The sequence below is a fragment of the Pleuronectes platessa genome, chromosome 6 (assembly GCF_947347685.1).
Source record: "Pleuronectes platessa chromosome 6, fPlePla1.1, whole genome shotgun sequence".
NCBI lineage: Eukaryota > Metazoa > Chordata > Actinopteri > Pleuronectiformes > Pleuronectidae > Pleuronectes > Pleuronectes platessa.
In genome coordinates this window covers 5,339,243-5,361,814 of record NC_070631.1, presented here as the reverse complement: position 1 = coordinate 5,361,814, position 22,572 = coordinate 5,339,243, and the positions used below count along the sequence as shown (strand labels likewise).

Below are 22,572 nucleotides of genomic sequence, written 5' to 3'. Positions count from 1 at the left end.
CACACACACACACACACACACACAAGCAAACTGTGTGCTGCAGTAGCTAGACGTCCACTGAGAGGCATTATGCTGCTGACAGTGCAACAGGATGCCACAGAGAGACCCCCCAAACATCTCGCCCACATAATGAGACAGGAGCACTGGGGCCTCTTGAGGGAAGAGAGGGGTTGGCGGTGGGCGGAGTCTTTGGAACATGTCAGTCCTTGTGTAGCCCACAGAGAACGTGCTGGACCCCGCCTGTCACCCAGTGCATCTGAAGGATGGCAGCTGCACATGGAGGCTGACGTGCACAGCTCAACTAGCTCATATCTGGAAGGCAGAATGAATTTATCAGAAGTCGGAGACAGCCCGACCATGTCCATCTGATGGAAACAGAACTTTAATTAGGCGTGTGTGTGTGTGCATGTGTGTTTAAAAGAGTGCGCCTCTCAGCTCTGACAGATAATGCATTAGACTTAAAGAATAGAGACAGAGGCTACTCTACTCTTTACAGATTTTTTTTCCATCTCCTCAAAGAGTCCCCTTTACAAACTCTGTAGCTCTGCAATTCTACCCACTCTAAAACTGCAGTTACAGCACTTTACAGGCCTCACCGAAACCTATCACTGTACAGCACAGCTATAGTGCTAGAGGCCTGTTTGTAGCTACAGTATAGACATATGTATGGCCTTCTTCATTCTCATCAAGTATCACTTAGGGATACACCTTGTTTTCAAAGAGCTAATGGGCTGTAGCAGTTGCTCTCGGAGCGTGAAATCTTACTGCAACTCCTTGCTCCCGGAGAAGACTGTCTCCCTCATTACCATCATCAGCTGGAGAAGGACATGTAATCATCTAAACTTCTCTGCAGTGGTCACCTTGGTTTGTGAAATCAGTAGCCGGGTAAATGTTGATACAAGTCTCCTGCTGAAGGACCAGACACTCTCCCATTCTTTTCCCGTCTCTGTGGCCTCCATATCTCTACCCCAGTGTCTGTGTCTGCTCTCCCTTTAGAAAAGCACGGGAGGGTGTGCACACAGCGACGGGGGGGGGGGACTCCTGCCCAATCTCGTTTAGGCAGGGAGAGGGCATAGTGCCACCAGGAACCTCCACTCTGAGACACCTTAGGGGCCCCTGCTATGGAAGGAGGATATGCAGCTTTGCATGCAAATTGCTGCCAGGAGCCATCCCGCTGCTTCCTTACACAGGGGCACAGGAACATTGGCGCCGGATTAATATGAAGGGTATCAAACCTGCTCTGCAAACATGCTAAAGACTGTGATTTTCTCCCCGAGTGTTGTATCCATCACACATGCTCGGGCCGCCTGGGAACATAGAGATGACATTACGTGACATTTCATGCGATCCATGTGTCATAAAGCTGACATAAAGGTTGACATACAGCTTACTTGACGATGGATTGGCTGTCATAAACATTGATGGCACTACATAACAAATGATGCTAAATTTTCATGGCACTGTCGTGACATTGAACAATGTCGTCTCTGCAATCGAAATCTGGAACTCATTTTCCAAGCGCTGACCTAAATCTTAGTAATGTCACTTCGACCAGCACGTTATGATTGAATGACTCTGTGATTGTACGCCATTCGTCATAAGAAGTCATTATACAGCGCAAATATCATAATCAAACAGTTATTTGTGAAGCTGTTGTCACTGCATTGATGTGTGAGAAAATCATCATCTCTGTGTCTATAGGATCCAGCTCCCCTGTCCAGTAGCACTTTGAAAAGATACAAATACTATTCTCCTTTTTGTTTTTGAAAAGAAAATGTATCTATACAGCAGCTTTATTGCAATTGATGTTCATGACTTTTTCAACATATGAGCATAAGTAAGGACACCTCTCCATTCATTTTTTTTTCAAAAACTTGATTACTTTACATTTACATTTTACAATTTTATCCAAAGCAACTTACAAGTGAGGGACAACACTCCAGCTCTAAATCGTAAGTACCAAATCTTTTTAAAAAGACAAAGTACAAGGGTATAAGGTAAAGAGCATGTTAAAGTTTTACAGGTGTCTTCCAAGAGATTCTTAAAGCTAGAGAGGAACATACCACTGAATGCATTCGACTGCTTGTTGCACGATCAGGGAACCACAAGCAAGAACTGTCTGGACAGAGATCCTCTTCTGTGTATGGATGGCGATGCAACATGACGTTCCTCAGGGGAAAGCAGTGGCTGAGAACGAGCATATAAGCCTGTGTGATTGAATTTGAGTAGATTGATGCTAGAGCCAGGAGTCATGCTGTAGGTAAGCATTAGTGACTTTAAGTTGGTTGAAAACCAGATATGCCACATCAATCTGGATCATCTGTTAAGAGTATCACTGTGTATGAAGGGAGATTTGCTAGAATGGCATTTCAGTAGTCAAGGCAAGCGGGAAAGACATGGCCTGTACTAAGCGGTGGATGGCATGCCGTGTCAGCACAGGAGGGACGGATAGAGCATGGTCAGAGAAGATAGCTGGTCATCAATCATGACACCCAGGTTTCTCCTTACCTTGTTTGGGGTGAGAGATGAAGAGGCAATTTAGAATTTTTGTGATGGAGAGGTTGACTGGCCGGGAAGAGTTCAGACTTGGAGAGGTTTAGCTGAGGGGGGCATTCCTACGTCCATTTTGATATATCTGAAAGACAAGCTGAGATCTGTGCTGACATGTGTGTAGTAGGGAATGGGGAATGCCCAGTAAGGTGTTATTCAAACCGAGAACGTGTTTTGCCTAAAATGCTTATATTTGAGAGTATGGATAAGACGATGTGGTGGTTTACTGCATCAAAAGCTACTGAAGTCCAGAAAGTTAGGACCAGCGCACTGAGCTGCAGCTGGAGCTGCCCTTGGGGCGTCTGTCACAGACAACAGAGCTGTTTCAGCGGAGTGGGCCTCTTAAAGCCCGACTTCAGGGCATTCTCTGAGAGGAATTCTAAAACTGGTTTGAGAACTGCCTCTTCCATCGCCTTAAATAAGAATTCATGTATCAAGACTGGTGAATGTTTTTTAACTTGACCTGGGCCGTGTGAAGGTTTTTTTGTGAGGGGGTGTTTGCAAGTTTGGATGTATCCGTCTCAGTTAGAAGATCGTTTTAGTGATGCTCCACTGACTGGGGGAGACAGAGGAATATGTCCCGCTGCGGGTTTGGCTTTTCGGTGCCTCGCTCTCACCTAGAGGGCTGAGTGAGGGATGTGGCAAACCGCCGAGTGGAGGAGGCAGAGAAAGACATGTAGTTCAGTTGCTAAATGTTGGGCTGGAAAATGCCCTCAGTGAGAGGTGTTGGAGTATCGAGAGTGAAGTGCCCTAACCCGTTGAGAATGGAGTGGTTCACAGAAACGAGCTAATGATGGCTGCCATCTTTTTAGTAAACAAAGAGCCAAAGATATCAGCTGAGAGGTTCATGTCTGGTGGAGGTGGCGGAGGATTGAATAATGTTTTTAAAGTGGAAAATATTTCCCGAGTGTCTCTTGTACAGCTGATCTTATCATAGTAAAAAGCAGTTTTGGCAGCACTGTTGCTGGATGAGATGGAAGATAGGAGTGACTGATAACCCTTGAGATCAGCTGGGTCACTGGATTTATGCCATTTTCCCTCAGCAGCTCTGAGATTGGTACTCGGGTTTCAGATGGTATCGGCCAGTCAGGGTTGGGCAGGTTAGAGCGAACAGGTTCGGTGGATAGAGGACACGGACTATCCAGAGATGAGCTAAGTGTAGAGTAGAGAGAGACTCAGTGGCTTCATTGACCCCTAATGAGGAAATGAGCTAAGAGGAGGTAGAGCGGTAAGAACCACTGAGGAGAAGCGGTTGGATCGGAGACCAGAGGTGGTGGAACAGTGAGTGAAATGAAATAATGGCCAAATGGGTGCAGAGGTGTGACCATTAGGCCGACTTACACAATTTTGAGAGAAGAATGAGGTCAAGTTCTCCGTCGGCTTCACGAGTCATAGGGCTGGAAAAACCTATTTTTATGACAATTGCTGACATAAATTGCTGAGCTGGGAATGTTGAAGTGGAATTACATATTAACTGGGATGAGTAGCGGCCAGTCATGTTTGGGAACAGAACACAACAGAATCTCTGTCATGAATTTATCATTGTTGAAAATGATGAAGTCAGTTTCGTCTCCTCAGCTGGACGTGAGATCTGTGTAGTTTGAGGAGGTAGCTCATGGGATAGCTACTTGGCATAGGCAGGAACAAAATAAGCCTTACTTACTCTATACTGGCAGTTCCAAAACCCAACAGAGAGAAAGAGAGACACCTGTGTGTAAGGAATATTGCAATGACTGGAGGTTTGCCAGATTGATTTGCCTTTTGGAATAGTAATGTTACTGAATCACATTGCCGGAGAAAACAGGAAGGGAGCGGATGCACATACAGGCAGAGCTTCTATGCTCAGGGCAAATAGGACAGTTCACCCTGTCATTGGCCTTAATGAACCCTTTTTTACACAAGTAGATACGTACTCAATAACGGCTATACATGAAGAAGACAATAACAGCATGATATAGCATGAGCTTGTCTGAACACAGCTGTTCCGGCATTAGGATGCATTGCATCCAGCTGAGTATACGCCCTCTGGATTAGCAAAACCGAACATTAGTTATTTGGGGCGTGCACTTGTTCATGTGCGCCTGGTGCCCCAAAATTTGCACAAACCAGCCTCACAGCGATAATGCCCAATAATATGCTTTGAGGTGCCAGGCTGCACACATGAATATTTGTGAGTGAGATTAACAAGACTTTCATCCAATACAGCATCTGTAATAGCCATATAAGTTACAAAGATAACATTAGACATCTTAAAATGAGAAAATGAAGCCGTTTGCTTTTGCGCTCTGCTTCTGTTTTGTCAGCTGTGTTTGTGCTCGTGTGTGTGTGTGTGTGTGCTTGTGTGTGTGTGTGTGTGTGTGTGTGCACCTCCAGTGCAGGCCAGGAGCTCAGTGCGAGCCAAGGAGATTGGTAGATCGGTCCCCTGTCCTCATCCGTATGCAGGGCTCGGCCTCCTCGAGAACCCCTTTGGTTTTTAATGATCACTGGTGTTACCATGCATTGTTTACCAAGATGACAGGTCTATTTTCCTCTGATTTATAGCTCTGTGGCATTCAAGGAGATACTGTACGTATTACTTTAAATGCAGTATGCAAAAGCAAGTCAAAGAGACAGGCGGGAAGGGGGGAGGGGGGGGACGTGGACATAAATTAAGGGTCATTGTTCCCCTTCTGCTTCAGAGCGAGCAGCTGTTTGTTGAGGTCTAGACAGAGGACTGAGAGCGGATCACCTTAGGTCACCGCTGCTCTCAGGCCTGACTCACTTGGCTGCCAGGACTCTAGAGTGGAGGTGTTGGCATTGTCGGAGAAACGCTGTCAACACCAGCTTTATATTTTGTTTTGTGTGTTTGGGCAAGTGGCTGGGCTCGCTCTCTATACCCTGATACACACACACACACACACACACACACATAGTCAGGGGGAAACTCCCTCTGGTGGTTGAACACCAGTGTCACACACCTCACTGTGGTGATTAAAAGAAGCCACCTCAACTAACCCTAACTCCTCCCTTTCCCAGAACTTCCCCGCTCCCCCATGCAGAAAACATTACCAGAATTATTTCTCAGAATAATTTGAGTGATACTGTGATATGGTGATGAGGGAGGTAAAGAGGAAGTGGAAGGATAGAAACGGAGGTGGGGTGTCATTGTTTTGACGGATTTAGTTACAGTAGCACTGAGATCAATTATTCAGCCGAGGGATGCATGGTCCCAGGATTAATGATGCAAACGGCCGATAAATCAACCATTGGTCTCGAACTTCAGTGGGACGGGGGGAAACATTACAAGACAAACACAGAAGACGTGTCAGACGCCGGCATTTCATATCCATCCTTTACCATTAGTAACCTTGAGATTTCAGGGGGGGGATGGGAACAGAAAGCACATTCAGCCACAAATAACCATCCAGATTTAGGGATATAATGTCAAAGAATGAGCACATTACATCATCCTGAATGCCGATTTGGCTCCGAAGGACAGAAGTATCTCTCTGTCCTCAGACTGTGGAAGGGTATGAAAAAGGAGGGCTGTAGTTGCTGTTGAGAGACTGAAACGATGCTATATATTACAACCTCTTGAGACCTGTCGACACACCAACTTTCTAGCCCCCCACCACCATGTCTATGTCTCTCTCTCTCTCTTATCCCCCCCTCTCGCTCTCTCTCTCTCTCTCTCTCTTATTCCCTGTTTGACTTTGCTCTTGGTCCTTTTTACCTTTTCTGCTTTGCTGTTACATTTCTCATCACTCCCCCTTTGTGTATTCATACAGTGCTTCTATCCATGTTCTCGTCTGTCGGGCTGTACATGCATTTGTTTTTTGTGTGTGCTTCTCTCTGCCTGATTGAATTTGCTACAATCAGGCCCCATCCGCCCTCCTCCTCACTTATTATGGCTGCCAGGTTGTACCTGTCTGGTATCTCAGGTACGTATTAGCCCGTGTATCTCGGCGCGGCTATAATTCCCTTCCTCTATTTGTCTGCCGTCTTTATCTGTCCGTCTCCTCTATCTGTCGGCTCCCTAGCTGCTGCCCCAGCTGAACACTGCCCTCATGGCCTTCATTCTCTTACAGTGGGAATCTCATTCCCTGGTCGGGCCCTTAACCTCAAACACCAAGTTTTTGTCCAGCCAGATTATCAAACCGTTTCATTTTATTTCTCTTTGTGTTTATAGGGCTCTCATTCTTGTCTTGCTACTTCTTATTTCTATGTGCATCTCCTTCTCAAGCACAAACGTTCGCTCTATTGCAATGTATTTTCTCCGTCTCCCTCCTGCTCCTCTCAGTGGTTATCTTCATTTGTAGCACTGGTGCACCGCTGTGTCCAGAAGTGTTTCTGTGAAGCCGGAGCTAAGGTTCGGCTACAAGATTAAGGAGTCGCAATTAATTAAGAGTGGAGTGAGTTCGGAGGATTTTGGCCATTTCAAAGGAGCAACAGGACACAGAGAGACATTTTGCATATGAGCAATCGTGGAGGAGGGAATAGGGGGAGGAAGGAAGAGGGGCAAGGCAGCCATGGTGGAAGTGGGTGGATCAAAGCAGAGGATGGCGGCAGAGTGCTGTCCCCTGCTGTGCGGCTCAGATAAAGACAGGTTAGCGCCACAGGTCTCCTCAGTGAGAAGGAGCCAGGCACCAGGCCAGGAGAGATGCATGAACAAGCCGGCTTACAAACATCTCATAATAACTCAGGCAGAAGAAGCCCTCTGAATTAAAGTGTCACTTTTCATTTGCTTTCCTTTCCCTCTTTTTGGCTCTATGGATGATTCCCTCCCCCCTCATTCTTTTTCTTTCTTTCTCACTCCCTCTCTCTCGTCTGATTCACACCCCACCTCCCTCGCCAAAACCGACCACCCCCTCCCCTCACCCCTTTCTTCCCCTCATCACAATCCGAACGTAACGTGTACTCCATCGCTTGCTTTCCCCACTGTTTTCATCACAGGGCTGCCTGGGGGCTCGCAGGCTCCTCCATCTGCCTGTTGTGTGTCTGCAGCTCTCCCTGTCTTTCTGTGCTTGTCTCTCTTTCTATTTGTGGCAATACCCCCCCAATCAAAATCTGTCTTTTTGAATGTTTGGCTATGGTTCGGTCTGCAGGGCTATCCGTCTCCCCCACACCGTCAGAAGTACGAGCATTAGCAAAGTTTAAGTTTTCTCACTTAATGCTCATTTACAGTATGATACAGACGGACTGATATTCCACCATGGCAATACTGTCTTGTTGGAACCATGGCAGCAGCAAATGAACAATAAAGTTAGTTTTGCCACGCGGCAACATTTTTGCCGGGGCTGTGATGCCTCACCAGCTCAGTCTGGTTGTGTATCTAGCTGACAGCTCCAGAATTCACTTCTGTTTTCAGTTTGTTGCTGTTGTCCCATATGCCCAATCTCAAGTGGAAGTCACAGAGAAACAGCTCAATCACCAGGATTATTATTATTTTAGATTCAGTTTGCTGATTTGTTTTTGAAATCACAGGTCTGCAGAGGGCCTATGATGTATGGGATCATATACAGTCTGGTTCATATATTGCTCCTGTTTCCATTGTACATCCATGATCATTGTTATTGTTCTCAACCCTGCTAATCCTGCCACTGAGCCTCGCTGTCCAAATTGGGCGTGCTGGGTGCTCCTGGAGCTGAGGAGGTGCTGAGGAGAGTGGGGATAGATGTAAACAGAAGCTGATGAAGGTTGTTGTCGTGCTCTGCGGTGGAGGACTATCGTTGCCACTGTGTTGGTATAGTGGACGGAGCAGCTATCTGTCTTTAATTGGGCACCGTGGGTCATAATGAAGAGATCTCAGAGTATGGAGAAATAGACTGAGGGAAGGAATGAGAGAGAGAGAGACGCAGAGCGATATGGAGGGCCAAAGAGCAGAGTGAACCTAGCTCACTTTAATGCAATACGTATTGGCAGGTGTCGCTCTGCCTAATTTCACGCCTCTGTGAGCGAATGTGCACCCAGAGGATCGCCACTTCCTAGTCTCCTCTCTCTCTCCCCCTCCCTCCCTCCCTCCCTCCCTCCCTCTTTTCCCTCAGTCTCTCTGTTTGAATGTACAGTCAGTCACAGTTCTATGTTGCTCCTTCCACATGGCTGCGTGATGTGGCCTGTGCAGGGAGTGGACTGGAGCCTGGAAGGGCATGTCTGGAAGCACCATGACAGGCTAAATGTGCAGAATTGGCACTAAGTGGAGGCATGGTGACAGGTAAGGAAGCGCAAGGGGCCCACCTCTGCCCATCTGTCTCCTCCTGGCCATATGATGAGGGAAGATTTGATGCCTGTTCTTTTGCTTCTGTCAGTAACGTTGGTGGATGGAGATGGGAAGGGAGGGGGGTGCACAGCAGTGACGTACGTTTGGGTGTTTTTGTGTGTTTGTGTTTGTACGTCACACAGACTTTCACAGTTTGACATTGGGGCATCCTGCGGCGCCGAGATGGAAAACCAGTTCTGATCCTCGATGCCCTGCCCGGCCCTCGGTCGCTCCTCGAACCTTCTCTCTCATCCTCACCCTCTTATCCGCCCTCACCCCTTTTCTCTCTTTCTCTCTCTCCCTCTCTCATTCTTTCTCATCCTTTAACCTCCTCTCTTCTCATCAGTGTTCCTCACCCCTCCACATCCTTTCTCGCCCCTCCTTCCTGTAGTCTGTGTTTGTGTTGGGAAGATTAAGCTGCTCTGACAAAGCTGTGTTTACAAATATGCAGGCAGAGAAACAGGCCAAGCGACGCTGAATAGGAATAGAATACAAATTGCTTTTTTATCTCTCTTAGGGCCAGGGCGAGAGAAAATGTGTTTGCGATTGTTGCTCCTCCGCCTGTGAAGGATAAAGCCTCAGTACTGGGTTTGGGCTCCCTGTTAGCATTCATTCTATCCTCTCCTCTCTCTGTCTCTCTCTCTGTCCTCCCACTCCTTTCTTCCCCCTCTGCTCCTTCTCCTCTTTGTCTGCTCCATACTCTCTGTCTCTTCGTCCTCGGCTGGAATTTTTTCTTCTTGCTGTTTCCTCAGTAATCATATCTCCTCTCCTCTCTTCTTTCCACCCCAACTCTCTCACGTCTCCCTGGTGTGTGCTCCTCACTGCTGTATATGTGCACTGCCCCCTCTCCCACCACCGCCATCCCTCAATAATTTTCTCCATCCCTCTCCTCCTTCATGTTTCCAAACAAGCTGAATATCTCTCTCTGTCGCTCCCTCCCTTTCCCTCCATCCATCTATCCCTTTTTTTCTCTCCTCCGCTCAGTAGGACTTGTCATGATTTACAGTCTCTCTCGGCTCTTCCTTGCTCACACCGGAGATATTGGAAATTTGGAGTGCCTATAGATCACGGCAGGAGGAGACAGCGTGAGCCTCCGCTAATCAGCCTTAACAGAACTGTGCAGCATTACAAATCTGAGCTCTCTCTTACAATTAGGCAGCATGTCTGCCTGGCATAACCCACGGCAGGGAGGCTGAGCCTGTGATGTCATCTTCAGCAGGTCTCAGTTGAGTGCTTGTGCGTGCATGTGTGTATGTGTGTGTGCGTTTTCAGGGGAAAACGGAGGGTTGGATGGTTTGCTCTCATTAATGCAGAGGACATGCTCCCCTTTCCCACACAGTGGCACTTTTATCCTTACCTCAGCTCACACAAGGGAAGGTTAATGGCCGGTCACACAGGCTCAAACAATGCCATCTTATGAAGCAGCAGCAGTCGCACCATGTGATACTTGTGTTTATTCATTATTTGACTTCCGATACAGCACATGCCTTGAGGGCAGCTCAGCTTTTTGAGGACAATGTCAGGTAAAAAAAATCCCCAAGACAGATGCTTTGTTCTGTTGTGTTTTTATTTTTTTTCCTGCTTGCCAACAACATGTTGTCGTAAGATCTGCACCTCTCTCTCTTTCACTGCTGTTCCTGTCTCCATAGAGGCGTGAATACACACAGTATCCATGTGTCCAAACCCTCTTTGGCCGTTCTCCAGCACATACATTTAGGTTGGACTAAGTAGATGGAGAGGCCAGGTACAGGGAAAGCTTCTGAGACTCAGCTCTTTCCCACCCACTCAAACCGACAGCTAAAACCTGACCCCTGACTTTGTGTCTTTAAACCGCGGCCCGATCCGACTGCTCTATCCCTTTCTCCATTTTTAATGGAATGAAGTGCCTGTCACAGTTGAAAGCTCCAGGCCCGTAATGCAAACAGATGCTCATTACTCGTTTTAGCTGCGAGACATTTTTTTACATGCCTGTTTTCGACAGGCAATCTACGGGTCAGTTCAAAGGTTAGGTGATAAGGAAGCGGTGCCTTGAGATAATGACTGCTTTCCATTTGCCTTTTTACCTCTTACACATACACTTAACATCCATTTGTAACCCGCCGTCCCTAACATTAGTATAATTTTCTGATCTCCTCCCGTGGATGTTTAACTGGAGAATTTTTTTAGCTTTTATCAAGATACAGTGAGTTCAAACACAAATATGAAAGTCATCTTATTAGCATTTCAAGAAAACAAAGACTTGATCTAATTTAATCTGTACATCTCCAAATGTAAGGCCACTTCCCAATGTGCGGAGCAATGAAAGTCAAGGACATGAGCAAGATAAGGAAAAATGAAAACCAGAGTGAAGGAAAGGGAAAGGAAAATGCTTTGCTACCTTTACTGCTTAGGCCTGTACTCACAGTGTGGGTACTTGAGAGGACTGAAGTGCTGCAAGGTTTACTCAGCTTCCTTTTGTTGACAGCCATCAATGTGTTGACTGCTGTTGTAGGCTGAGGTCAAGGCAAGGCCTCTCCTGGCTCTTTGTGAAGTATGAAAAGCAGCCTGATATATTCAGTGGTCCAGGCTTTTCACCCCTGTCTTTGTGTTAGGGATTTCTACATTCTTGTTCAGCTTACTCGAAGTGAATAGGCCTTTATGTAGTGTTACATTCAGAACAGCTGAGCTACAGTCACAAACCCTGTCAAGGTTGTATTATTAAAGGCATTCACATGGATATTTATTTGTTAATATATATCGTTTTGACTAAAATCTTTTTGGAAGTTTGAATATATGATAAGATAGTTAACCTGACACATGCATGTGGAAGACAATGCAATATATGTAATGTGTAATATATACAAAATATCCAGCTTGCCCTGATTTAAATGTGAGGATTTCCTGTTAAATAAAGAATGATTTTTGTTACATAAGACCAACAGCTCAGGGCTGCATCTGCAGTGGCATTGAGGTATCTCGTTCTGTCGTCCTGTATTTCAATTATGATACTTTTAGAGAAAACAATTGAGAATGAGTGAATTAGAATGAAATTTAATTTATTGTGAACAGAGGAATAGACTTTGCCGCTCAGATATGAAGGTGGGCTCTCTGGATATGAAGGGGACTCCCCCCCTGTTATCTAGACACTTGTGGGGATGATGATGTGGAATGGAGCAGGAATATGGAACGTCTGATGAAGGGCTTCAGGTTGAATGGTTGAAGGGAGATGACCCAGTATCTAGAGGTGGGGCGGTGCAGAGGTGGCTCACTCATTGATCACGGTACTGTGACAGAAGGGCGTCAGAACATTTTAACATTTGACCGCTCACAGGGATTGGTGCAAGGCGAGCATGTTAGGTCGTGATTGGATGAAAAGAGAAACTGCGAAGTCTGAACTGGGGCTTAGTTTCGTATTTAATGCCACACACGAGGGAAGACGTTTGCATCCTGGTGTTCTGCCTCGGATTCAGAATGGTTCCAAACCTATTTCACGAAAAGTCTTTGCTTACTATTTACACTTTGTATCATAATGATGTTGCTCGGATGAGGTTGGTGCTTCATTTCTCTTGCGGTCCAACTGTGACCTCATCCTGCTGTGAATTTATATGCAGCTTGTGTCCCAATGTGCCAGTGTACTAATGGTTATAATGTTCCTATTTATGTGTGTGTGGGTTTTTCTTGCACAAATACACTCACAAACTCGTAAAACTCTATTCTCCTCTCTAAAATGTCTATTTCCGTAGGTGTATGTGCATTATCGTTATTTGCAGTGTGACTTGGCATAAACTGAAATGCGTGTGCGTGTGTGTGTTTGGTTTGTGTGTCAGTGTGTGTGTGTGTGTGTTGGTGTATGGTGGCATGCCGTAGGCCCAATGCCACCCTTCCATCCCATTAGCTGAGCCCAGCCCCTGCCTGTGTCTGCTTTAACCTTGGCCAGGGGGCTGGAGGAGAGGGAGAGTAATTCTAACCTTAAAAACCTGCTGATTAAAGCTAGTTTGGTGGAATTCGATTCCACTTAATGCCTTTGGCCGTGAGCCCAGCTGGCTAACATTAGCATCAACAGACAGCGTGTCTTCAGTCAGGCAGACAGACGTGCATGCGCATGTGCATGAGCTTCCTCTGGCAGATAGAAAAGTGTGGCTGTAAACCCCACATCCCCTCCTCTATCTTTCTGTCTCTCCGCTCCTCTCCTCTGCCCTCTGTCTCTAATCCCACTCTCATTTCTCTCTCTGTCCGATGTCCACCTCCTATACCCGACTTCATCCCCTCCTTCTCCTCCCTAAAGCGAGCCCAGAGAGAGTCGGGGCTTTCAGTGTGGCATGTGGAGAGGGGCGTCTCTCTAACTGCCTCAGCCCTGTTGTTGTTTTCTTCTTGAACTTGATATATAGCTGTGTTTACGCATCCAGCGTGGCTAATTAATTCCCCTCTTCAGGGCCTGTTTATCATCTGTTTGTGTTTATTTTACAATGAGAATGCTATTTTTAGGGTCATTCGTTTCCATAAGACGTGAACTTTCTTTCCAGAGCATCATTCGTTTTGCTCTGTTGATGAATTAAGGTTTGTTTTTCTCCTTGTTTTGTTCTCTTCTTTTAGCGCGGGTGCAGCCTGCCAATTCATTTTGTAGGCCGCTCAGTTTTGAGTGATTTAGAGGCTACAGCTGGTCCAGGGGAGAGGACCAGACAGAGAGGGAGATAAATCTAAGCCTCTTTTGATTTATTATGTATAACGTCTCATCAACTGTTGCTTAAGTCTTCAGATGCACTGAAGAATTATACTGCAACAACTTTACAAGTAGTGGCTTATTAAACGGGTTATAAAGAAGGAAAGAATCTTAATAGAGAAAGCAGTGGCTGGCCGGATCATTGTGCCAGTAACAGGAGCCTTCCGTTTCTCTCTGAATCCAAAATGCAAAAGAGATACTGTACATTATAGATATTCTGGGCATGGTGCCACCCTACGATACACACTACAGATAATTTGATTCCAGCTGAATGATTGGGAGGGAGCGGAGCGGAGCAGCTGACTGTAAAGACAGCAGGTGAAATGCAGAGCACTATGGTATCAGTTGAAAATGAGCCCATCCTCCAAACTGGAAGTGGCACTTTTCAGCTGTAAGTCATCTAATCACGTCTATATAGAGCCAGCAATCGGTGGTTGATCAATAGTCATCATGGACGCTGTCAATGACCAGGGTGGCTTGAATCTTGCATGGTCCATGAATCTCTATTGAGTATGGATTTCTGCATTCTCTCCACGGACGGGGTTTGATAGTACCGCCTGATTGGCTGCTTGGTGAGCTCTATTTATGCTGCTGTGCCCCAGGCTGAATCACCTGCCCCAGGCATCCATGTGAATAGACATTTGCAAACATGCACACAGACAGAAGTACACACACACACACACAAGATGTTACATTCTCTCTAATGAAGCAGTGACTGTACCAGGATATCTGTGTCAACAACTGTAGAACAGTGTGAAGTCAGTCGCTTTATAGGAGATCCAGTTGAAGATCATTCACATCACGAGTTATGATACGTTAAATGTTAACTAAGAAAGCATCAGAGGTGTGACAAGTCTTTCATGAGTCAATATCCTTGAAAAAGTTAGCTTCAACTGATAGATGCAAACTAAGAGGTGGGCAGAGGCGGTGTTATTCTAGAAAATCAGTCAGACAGAGTTTTTAACAAAATGCCAAACATGTTGTTCGTGCATTTGCATCTGAGTGAGCCGGTGTGTGTCTGTGTGTGTGTGTCTGTGTGTGTGCGCTCTTCACAGTGTGTCTGACAATCCAACAGACAGACAAATGTGTGGGAGCCTCTGACAGTAAGACGTTTGCATCACTGCAGGAAAACAGCAAATTGCCAACATAAATAAGGTGCCACGCTCTGATTAGGTCTGTCTTCACACATCATTATGGTCTAATGAGAGAGTTTCCCCTCCCTCCCCGTCCCACTATAACCGTGTGCCCGCTCACCAGTGTTGCCTTCACAGACTTGGTGTTTTACTAACCCATCCCTTGCTGTGCCTGACACCTGTCGGCCATGATGGATGAATGTTAGTGAGGTGTCGCCAGGGCAGCAGGCCGGGCCAGGGGCAGCGGTGGCCTCCAGAGGCAGGACAGGTAACCGCTGGTGGCCCTGCCTTTATATCCGCAGCTTCTATTGAGGCTGAACTGTTTATCACTGAGATGATCAGTGGCCCCGCTTGCCCCCGACTGAACTGCGATCCTGCTCCACTCAGAACCACTTTGACACCCCAAGGGGGGGGCATGCAATAATACCCTTTCATTGGGCCAAGCCAAAGTTTGGTCGCCTCGGCCGCCTGCTTGAGTGACAACACCAAATGATTTTGCTGCATCAGTGTCTGACTTTGGAGGACACACGTCGCTGTGACTCTTTATTCCTGCTGACAGCACATGAATACATTATGGACACGCTGCTTGTGAATACTCCTATTAACTATTGTGTATCGCTCTTCTATTGTGTCTCAATTGAACCCCCCCCCGACGCGACAATACACCAATAGTGCATTAGCATGTGTGGATGTGTGTGTTTGTGTGTGTGTGTGTGTGAGAGAGTTGACACGCACACCTGCGCTTTGCTGTGTTTGTTGTGTCCGTGTGCTCTTCACAATTACACATCGGGAGAACTGCACTTTTCTAAGAGGATATGTGTATAATTATGGTTTAATTGCTTTCCCTGTGATGCGCTGTCATCTGTCACAGCCCAAAGACAGCAAATAATGGTTCTGCTGCTGTCACATTGTCACCCAGACGCTCAGCATGCAGGAGCAGACGAAACACCAGTAACTGATATGCGTCTTGAATTACTGATAAGCGCCCAAGTATGATGAGCTTTGTGTATGTGGGCATGCTTAAGCTCCTGTCCTGCCTTTTCTATCATGGTCTATTCTGACTATGTGTGCGCATACAGATGTGTCTAGGAGAGCAACAGCATGTGTGTGTGCTCGTGTCACTACTTCCATGTTAATGGATGGGTGTAGTTTCGCGCTCATTGTCTAATTCTGCATGTGTGCGTATGGGCGTGTGTTGGTGGGGGCGTTACGTGGAGCTGAGGTGATGCACCAGCTTACGTGTGTGTGTGTGTGTGCGATCGTGTTTGATGACTACTGTATATTGGCACTGACAGGTGCAACAGTTGTGTTATGCTTTAAGCGGCTTGTTTGTCTGGCACGCCGCTTTGTGTGGTTGAGAAATGGAGTAAACAGAGGGAGAGGAAAGCAGCCTGGGGCCTAATTTATTCACTCCCCAGTCGCCCTAGTCACCGAGGCCTGTTGCACCGGCCCACCTGTCAATTCTGAGAAGCATGCCATAGCCTCATCCAAGTGCACACAGCCCACTCTCAATAGGCCAAGTGCTTTAGGCTAACGCAGCATTAACCATGACATATCAATAAACTCCCTGTAATCAGAATTAACAAGACAGCAACGATTTTTTTAGAGCACAAGCAGCATTTTAACGCCGCCCATATTCTTTGATCGCTGAAAAAAGGAATGCAGAGTCGAAGTTTAAAGTCAAATCTTAAATTGACAGAGTGCCGGCAACTCTGTTTGTAAGCACCTTTCACACGAGCAGTGCAACACACGTTCGTAGTGAAATGCAGAAACAGCTCAACGCCTGAAATGTAAAAATATTGCATCATGACTGAACTTATCCCTGAAAAGAGTACAAAGTAACGTTAACAGTATAAATACTCCCAAAACTGCACAGGAGAAATGTGTGAGCTTGCAGCAGCTGTAGTTGACTGTAGTAATGTGATGTTCAATGCACTGTGGGAGTGGGAGGAAGTGTCTGGCCGCTGCAAGCGTAGAGTAATGGATAACAGAGCTATGGGGGTGGGCGGAGGCATACATCCTATTTCAGACAGCTGTAATGGATGAGAGTACAGCAAAGAAAAAAAAATAAGAAGAGGAGGAAGTCAGCTTGCCTTCACTATCTCAAACTCACACATGCAGAGTTGGGTCCTACTGAAATCAGTTCACAATAGATGTGACTGGAACAATGGAACACCTGGGGAAACAGTCGAGGATGATGTGACTTTTGTTGTTTGTGAATTGGTCATAGGACGTCTTTGTGCTTCTGTGCGTGTGTGTGTGCGTGTGTGTGTGTGTGTGTGTGCCACATTCACGTGTTTGTGCATCTGTGTGATGTGTTTGTTTTTAGCTGTGTAATGTGTCTCTCGCCATGTGCCCAGTCGTGTAGCTGTGCACTGGCTCTCTGGTATAATTAATCAGACAGTTTGATGTTGCTAAATGGGTGTTTGTACAGACAGAGTCCTTCTCCTTCTCTTTTTAACTAGGTTTGAGTTAAAAACAGGCGAGCACATAACACACACACACACACACACACATACAAGGCGTCTGTTTATCACATAGTCCTCCAAGCAATGAAAACCAATGTCCCCATGCCAGGCCACCCTCCCTCTCTCCTTCCACACCGCCCACTCACTCACATCCAAAGTGCCCCAAAACCCCAGCGTTACTTATTTGAATCACACGACTGCTGGATAAAGATGAATGTAGGAACATGCACAAACTCTATGGATGTGGTTTCTCCTCATTTGCAAACAAACAGTCACATGTTATGGACTTGACGCTCAGCTCTCCCGACCTGCTTTGTTTGATTCATTCCTGCAAGAGCAGAGCATCCTGACTTAAGAGCACTTTTTCTCCCCAATTTTTCATGGCTGGTGGGGGTGGAGGGCGGGTGGGGTAGATTGCTGTAGACTCTCTCTGCTGCTGTAAACAAGCAAAAGCAGGCGAGCCATCCCTCTGGGTCACCTGGGAGCCTGGGCCAGGAGTTTTCCACGGAAAGATTGAGAAGGAGAGACGACGGGAGGAGGATAAGTGCTGCCTTGCTCCTATCCCCCCCCCCCTCCTCTGCTGCTGGCTGGTGAAAAATGTCTCCCGGCCCGTTTGCCAGATACCGAGAGGCGTTATCAGCCCTGCCTAGCTCTCTCCACGGTAACGAGCCCCCAGGCGCGGTATTATCTGTTTACGATAAGGATATTAATAACACTGTGCTCTAGTTATGTGCTGGGGTGCCCTGTGTGTTGATAGGGGGGGGGGGGAGTTGAGTAAGGAGCACCTGAATCATTCTGTCAGGGGGTCTCTCCAGACGGGACTGTATAGAAGTGGAGGAGAGGGGAAGGAAGGAGTCATGGTGATTGTGGGACAGTGCGGAGGGGGTGCACTGGTTTTACTTCGTCCACTCTCTCACTTCTGGTCTTTGTTTCTAGAACAATAGCTGGACCATCTCCCGGCGGGTTCATGTGGGAGTTGTCATCAGGAGGGAAGGGGTCAGGGGTTCAAAGGTCACAGCTATCATGGTCAGCAGAGAGGTCACCCTTTTGTCTGTACTTAACTGTAGTTTAATGTTCTTCTCTTTCTGTCCTTCTTTCTCTCTCCCTTCCAGTGTCTGTATGGCTGCTACGTCCACTCCTCCATCATCCCCACCTTCCACCGCAGGTGCTACTGGCTGCTCCAGGTAAGATCCACTCTTTTTCCTCCTCTACAGTTTCACCGCACTTTAGTTTTGCTCTCAAACTCTCCCGGCCTATCCAGAAGAACTTGAATGAGTTGCGTGATATCAGTTTCCATTTAACCGAAGCAGTTTGCTCTGACAGCCAGCAGGCAGACATCAACCTATCCCCCCGCCACCTCTCCCTCTTTCTTCTCTTTTCTCTCTCCCCGGCCTCCATTTTCCCTTATCTACCCCGGTCATTCACTTTTCTGATGGCGTTGCCCATACACGCCGTCCAGCTAGAGGACGGTATCTCAGCCCGCTAAAAGCTTTGCCATCTCCCCTGTCTAACAGCTGCAGTGATGGGCAGTAAAAGCATGATGGAAGAGGTTCCCTGTACAGTATAGTGTGCTTACAGTGGCTCGTCAAGTCCGCAGGCTGAGAGTGGTTGTAAATAGTCGTCCTGTGATCACCTCCCCAATACATCTCATCATTCTCGTTTAGCATGGCAGCCATTATTGCTGGAAGGTGCCTGATACGTACAACCATTCTCACTCACACAATATTAAGGGAGCATAAAGCACACACACAAAGAGCAAGGGTGTGCTGTTTATTTATTTACATCTATCTGTCTGTCTGTCTGTCTAACTGCCGTTCTATTTATTGTTCTGTCTGTCTGTCGATATATATCTGCCTGTCTTCCTGTTGTTCTGTTGTTTTATCTATTATCATATCTGTCATTCTATTCTGTCTGTCCGTCTATCTATCTATCGTTCTATCTATTATTCTATGTATCTATCTGTCTATGTGTCTGTCTGTCTGTCGTTCTAACTATCATTATATTTATTGTCCTGTCTCTCAGTCTGTCGATATCTACCTATCTTCCTGTTGTTCTGTTGTTTTATATATTATTATATCTACGATTATATTCTGTCCGTCTGTCTGTCTATCTATCATCTGTAGTTCTATCAATCGTTTTATCTATTATTCTTTGTATCTATATACCTATCTGTGTGTCAGTCAGTCTGTCCATTCGTCCATCTGTCTGTAGTTCTGTATCTTTAATTAACTAACAGCTTTGGGATAAATACACTTTCATTGTTTCCTTTCTCTATGTGTTTTGAAGACGAGAGTTGTTGATTCACAGAATCTAGGCTCTACTGAATAAGAGCCGAAGACAAATCCATTTATGCTCTGTTAGTAAGAGAGGAGAGCAGGCTGCTAGCAAAACCACAACAGAGAAAACCTGGCTCCAACAATGCTTAAATACTAATCAAAATAATTAGTGTGTTCCCACAGCAAACAAAAGCTTTCAGACAACAACTGTTTATTTCTCTCTGTTGGCTCGGTGTGTGTCACACTCAGCAATAACAACACAAGCCGACAAAAAAGGCATTTCTCTTCCTGTCTCTTCTGGGCTCATTCAGCTCAACCACTGAGGTTGCTTTCACCTTTATATAGTTTCCAAATGATTAGAGGAAAAGTGTCATTTTATAACCGCTCTGTAATGAAAGCAAGAAAAACAATGAAATACTTGTACATAGAATATATCAGAGTGATTCTGGAATTAACATACTGACACAGAGTTGTATCTGTACTTGTTCAGTTTGTTAAGGCTGAGTATTATCCCTTATCTAAATCCCAGGGTCATCTTTTGTTGATTTTCTGAATTCACTGGGGAGGCCCGAGTTCTTTTAAGGGAAAGAGTAGCTTTTAGTACGTCCCTCACATCCCCATGTGTACACTGACATAGTTAGTGGCTGGTGTAATCATTCCTTATGTTTATATTGGCCAGGGAAATATCCCATCCTCATGAACAGGATGGTAAGTTACTATAAATTATCCATGTGAATATAAAGAATGTGTACTAAAGGGACAAGATGTGATTTGACCAATCACATATGAGCAGGATTGGTTCTCCTGCGGGGTAGACAGTCAGTGTGGAGATAAAAAGTCTAAACCTAATATGACACTTTGACTCTTGTTATCAATGTAAGTTACAGTTGTTTTAATATAAACTTCCATTAAGTATCAAAAGTGTTTCATTGCAAAGCAGTAGCAACACAAACCTACCCTCTTGATTTAACTTGAAGCCTATAAGCATGTATTTCAGCACAGAGCAAAGGGCTGTGGATTCCCTCTGTCATTTTCAGGGAATTGCAGTTGGAAGGGACGTGTAGGGACGTATTTAAAGTATGTTCCTCCACATACGGACACATAGCTGTTCTTTCTAAGACCGACTTAAAAGATGTGAGCTTATTCTCAAAGTCAAATTCAGGCCAAAAAGAGCACGACTGGTGAATGACGCACAGCCATGGTTCCAGGGAGCGACACACACACACACACACACACACACAAAGACACATGCAGACTTTCAGAAGCATGTGTACACTCTGCACTGAACAGAGAGTGAATAACACCGTGAGCTGGGGTCACACTGAGTCACTTTTTTTAAGACTGGAGCACAGCCTTCCTTTTCACCCTGTCTCTGTCAGCTTTAGGATTCGCACACATAAGCACTCATCAAACTTTGAGGAGTTCACTGACTCAACTTTACTTTCCTGTTGCCGCAGAGAACAACTGGTTAGTGAATCCTTGGCCCTCACCTCTCCTTCTCCCACACTGCTCAGCAGATCCTCCCTACACAAAACCTTCTTGGGTCTCAGGATTCCTGAGACCCAAGATTCACATCTCTTTCCAGGCAGTTTATTAAAGACCATCTGCACTGACAGAGAACCACATTCAGGATGACACCAGATTACTCCTCTTGAGTCAGTATCTCTCTACATGCAGAGAGACCTTCACTACCTCAGTCTCTTCAAGATAGTTTCAGTCATACAACTGTTACAACAGCCTCTCTCACATTCTCTCTCTCTCTCTCTCTCTCTTTTCCCGCCTTTGCACAGTCTCTGAACTCTCTGTCCCTGACTCCCAGTGTACCATTTGCTGTGTCCATATGAGATTTGCAGGCAGTAGTCTATCAACAGCAGAGCGGCAAGGAGACTGGAGCTCCCAGAGCGGCAACAGGGAAAGGTCACCAGTGAGTGAAAAATGTAAATATTCAGCCATCCAGCGGCCACAGTCACGGAGAGACAGGGATGAAAATAACTCCTATTACACATCAGCGACAGGGAGGGAACACAGAGGACAGTGAGGGTAGATGGGGGGGAGACAGACTGAGAATGGAGAAAGAGTAAGATGGACACAACTTTAAAAAAGTTAGGTTGAAAAAAAACATCCACTCTGAAGGGAGTGATGGAAAGACAGATAGATTTCAAGATGTGAAGCAAAAAAAATGATAAACATACAGCAGAGTAGGGAAAAAGGGGACAGTGTGTCTTGGTGTGTGTATTTTGTGATATTGGTATGTGTGTGTGTAGCTGCTAGAAAGCAAGAGGTGAGGCAGGCAGATGGAGTGGTGATGCCGAAAGGTGTTTTAGGGAGGTGGGGTGGGGGTTAGTCTGTGGGTGTGTGCCTCTTTATCCAGTCTTTATCCACTCCTTATTGAGTCAAAGCCTTGGTAATGAGACAGGGGACGGGACTGAAGACCTGCGAGGGGGGTCTTCTCTCACTCTATTCATTTTCTTTTTGTTCTTTTCACCTCTCACTCTCAATCTGCTCATCCCCCCCTCCCACCACACTACCTCCACCTCTCTATGGCATTAGAGCACTTTAAAATGTCTGGTCCATCCCCGCAAATGGCTGAGACTGAAGAAAAGCACCACCGCAGTTATCTGGGGTTGCAAACAATGAATCCAAATTGCTGCTGAGACAGAGAGCCGCCCAGAGCAGACTGTGTGGTTTGTCACTCAAAAGAAGTTCCCAAATCTCTGCTTCTGGTAAGAAAAAAGTGGGGCTCTGGTATATTTTATATACAAAAAAAAACGACAGTCCCCAAGCCTTCATAAACATCTTGACATTATGGATCCCCTCTTTAAATGTTGTCAGCCGTGCAGTGTGCATAACCAGATACATAAAGGCATACCTATGGGATTTTTAGGACCAGTCAGACTGTCCTCAAGCCGTTATGAGTCACACTCACACTCACAGTCAGACAGACACGCACTCATTGATACAAAAGATTTGCCTGTCGTCGTGGCACTGATTGATTCTATCTCTTCATGTCCCCTCCTCTTGTTTAGTGCTAATCGAATGTAATTCCCCGCTTTCGCCTCTCCATCAAATCAGACGGTGGAGTTTGAGCCGGCCGACAGGGGCAAAGAGGTGGGGATAATTATGATATTAATACGGAGGGGGTCTGAGGGGAAACTTCATTTGTCCCGCCGCCTGCCACGAACACAGAGAGAGGTCAATAGCTTCTCCCGCT

The 22,572-nt window shown here is 46.1% G+C and overlaps 1 protein-coding gene across 1 annotated transcript in view; it reads left to right on the top strand.

Annotated features, from left to right (window-relative positions):
- Nucleotides 1–22,572, top strand: part of camta1a (calmodulin binding transcription activator 1a) — a 274,741-nt gene that overhangs the window by 202,498 nt on the left and 49,671 nt on the right. Inside the window, 1 exon segment of the mRNA XM_053425641.1 lies at nucleotides 18,198–18,269. Coding sequence (XP_053281616.1) covers nucleotides 18,198–18,269 — 72 coding nt within the window.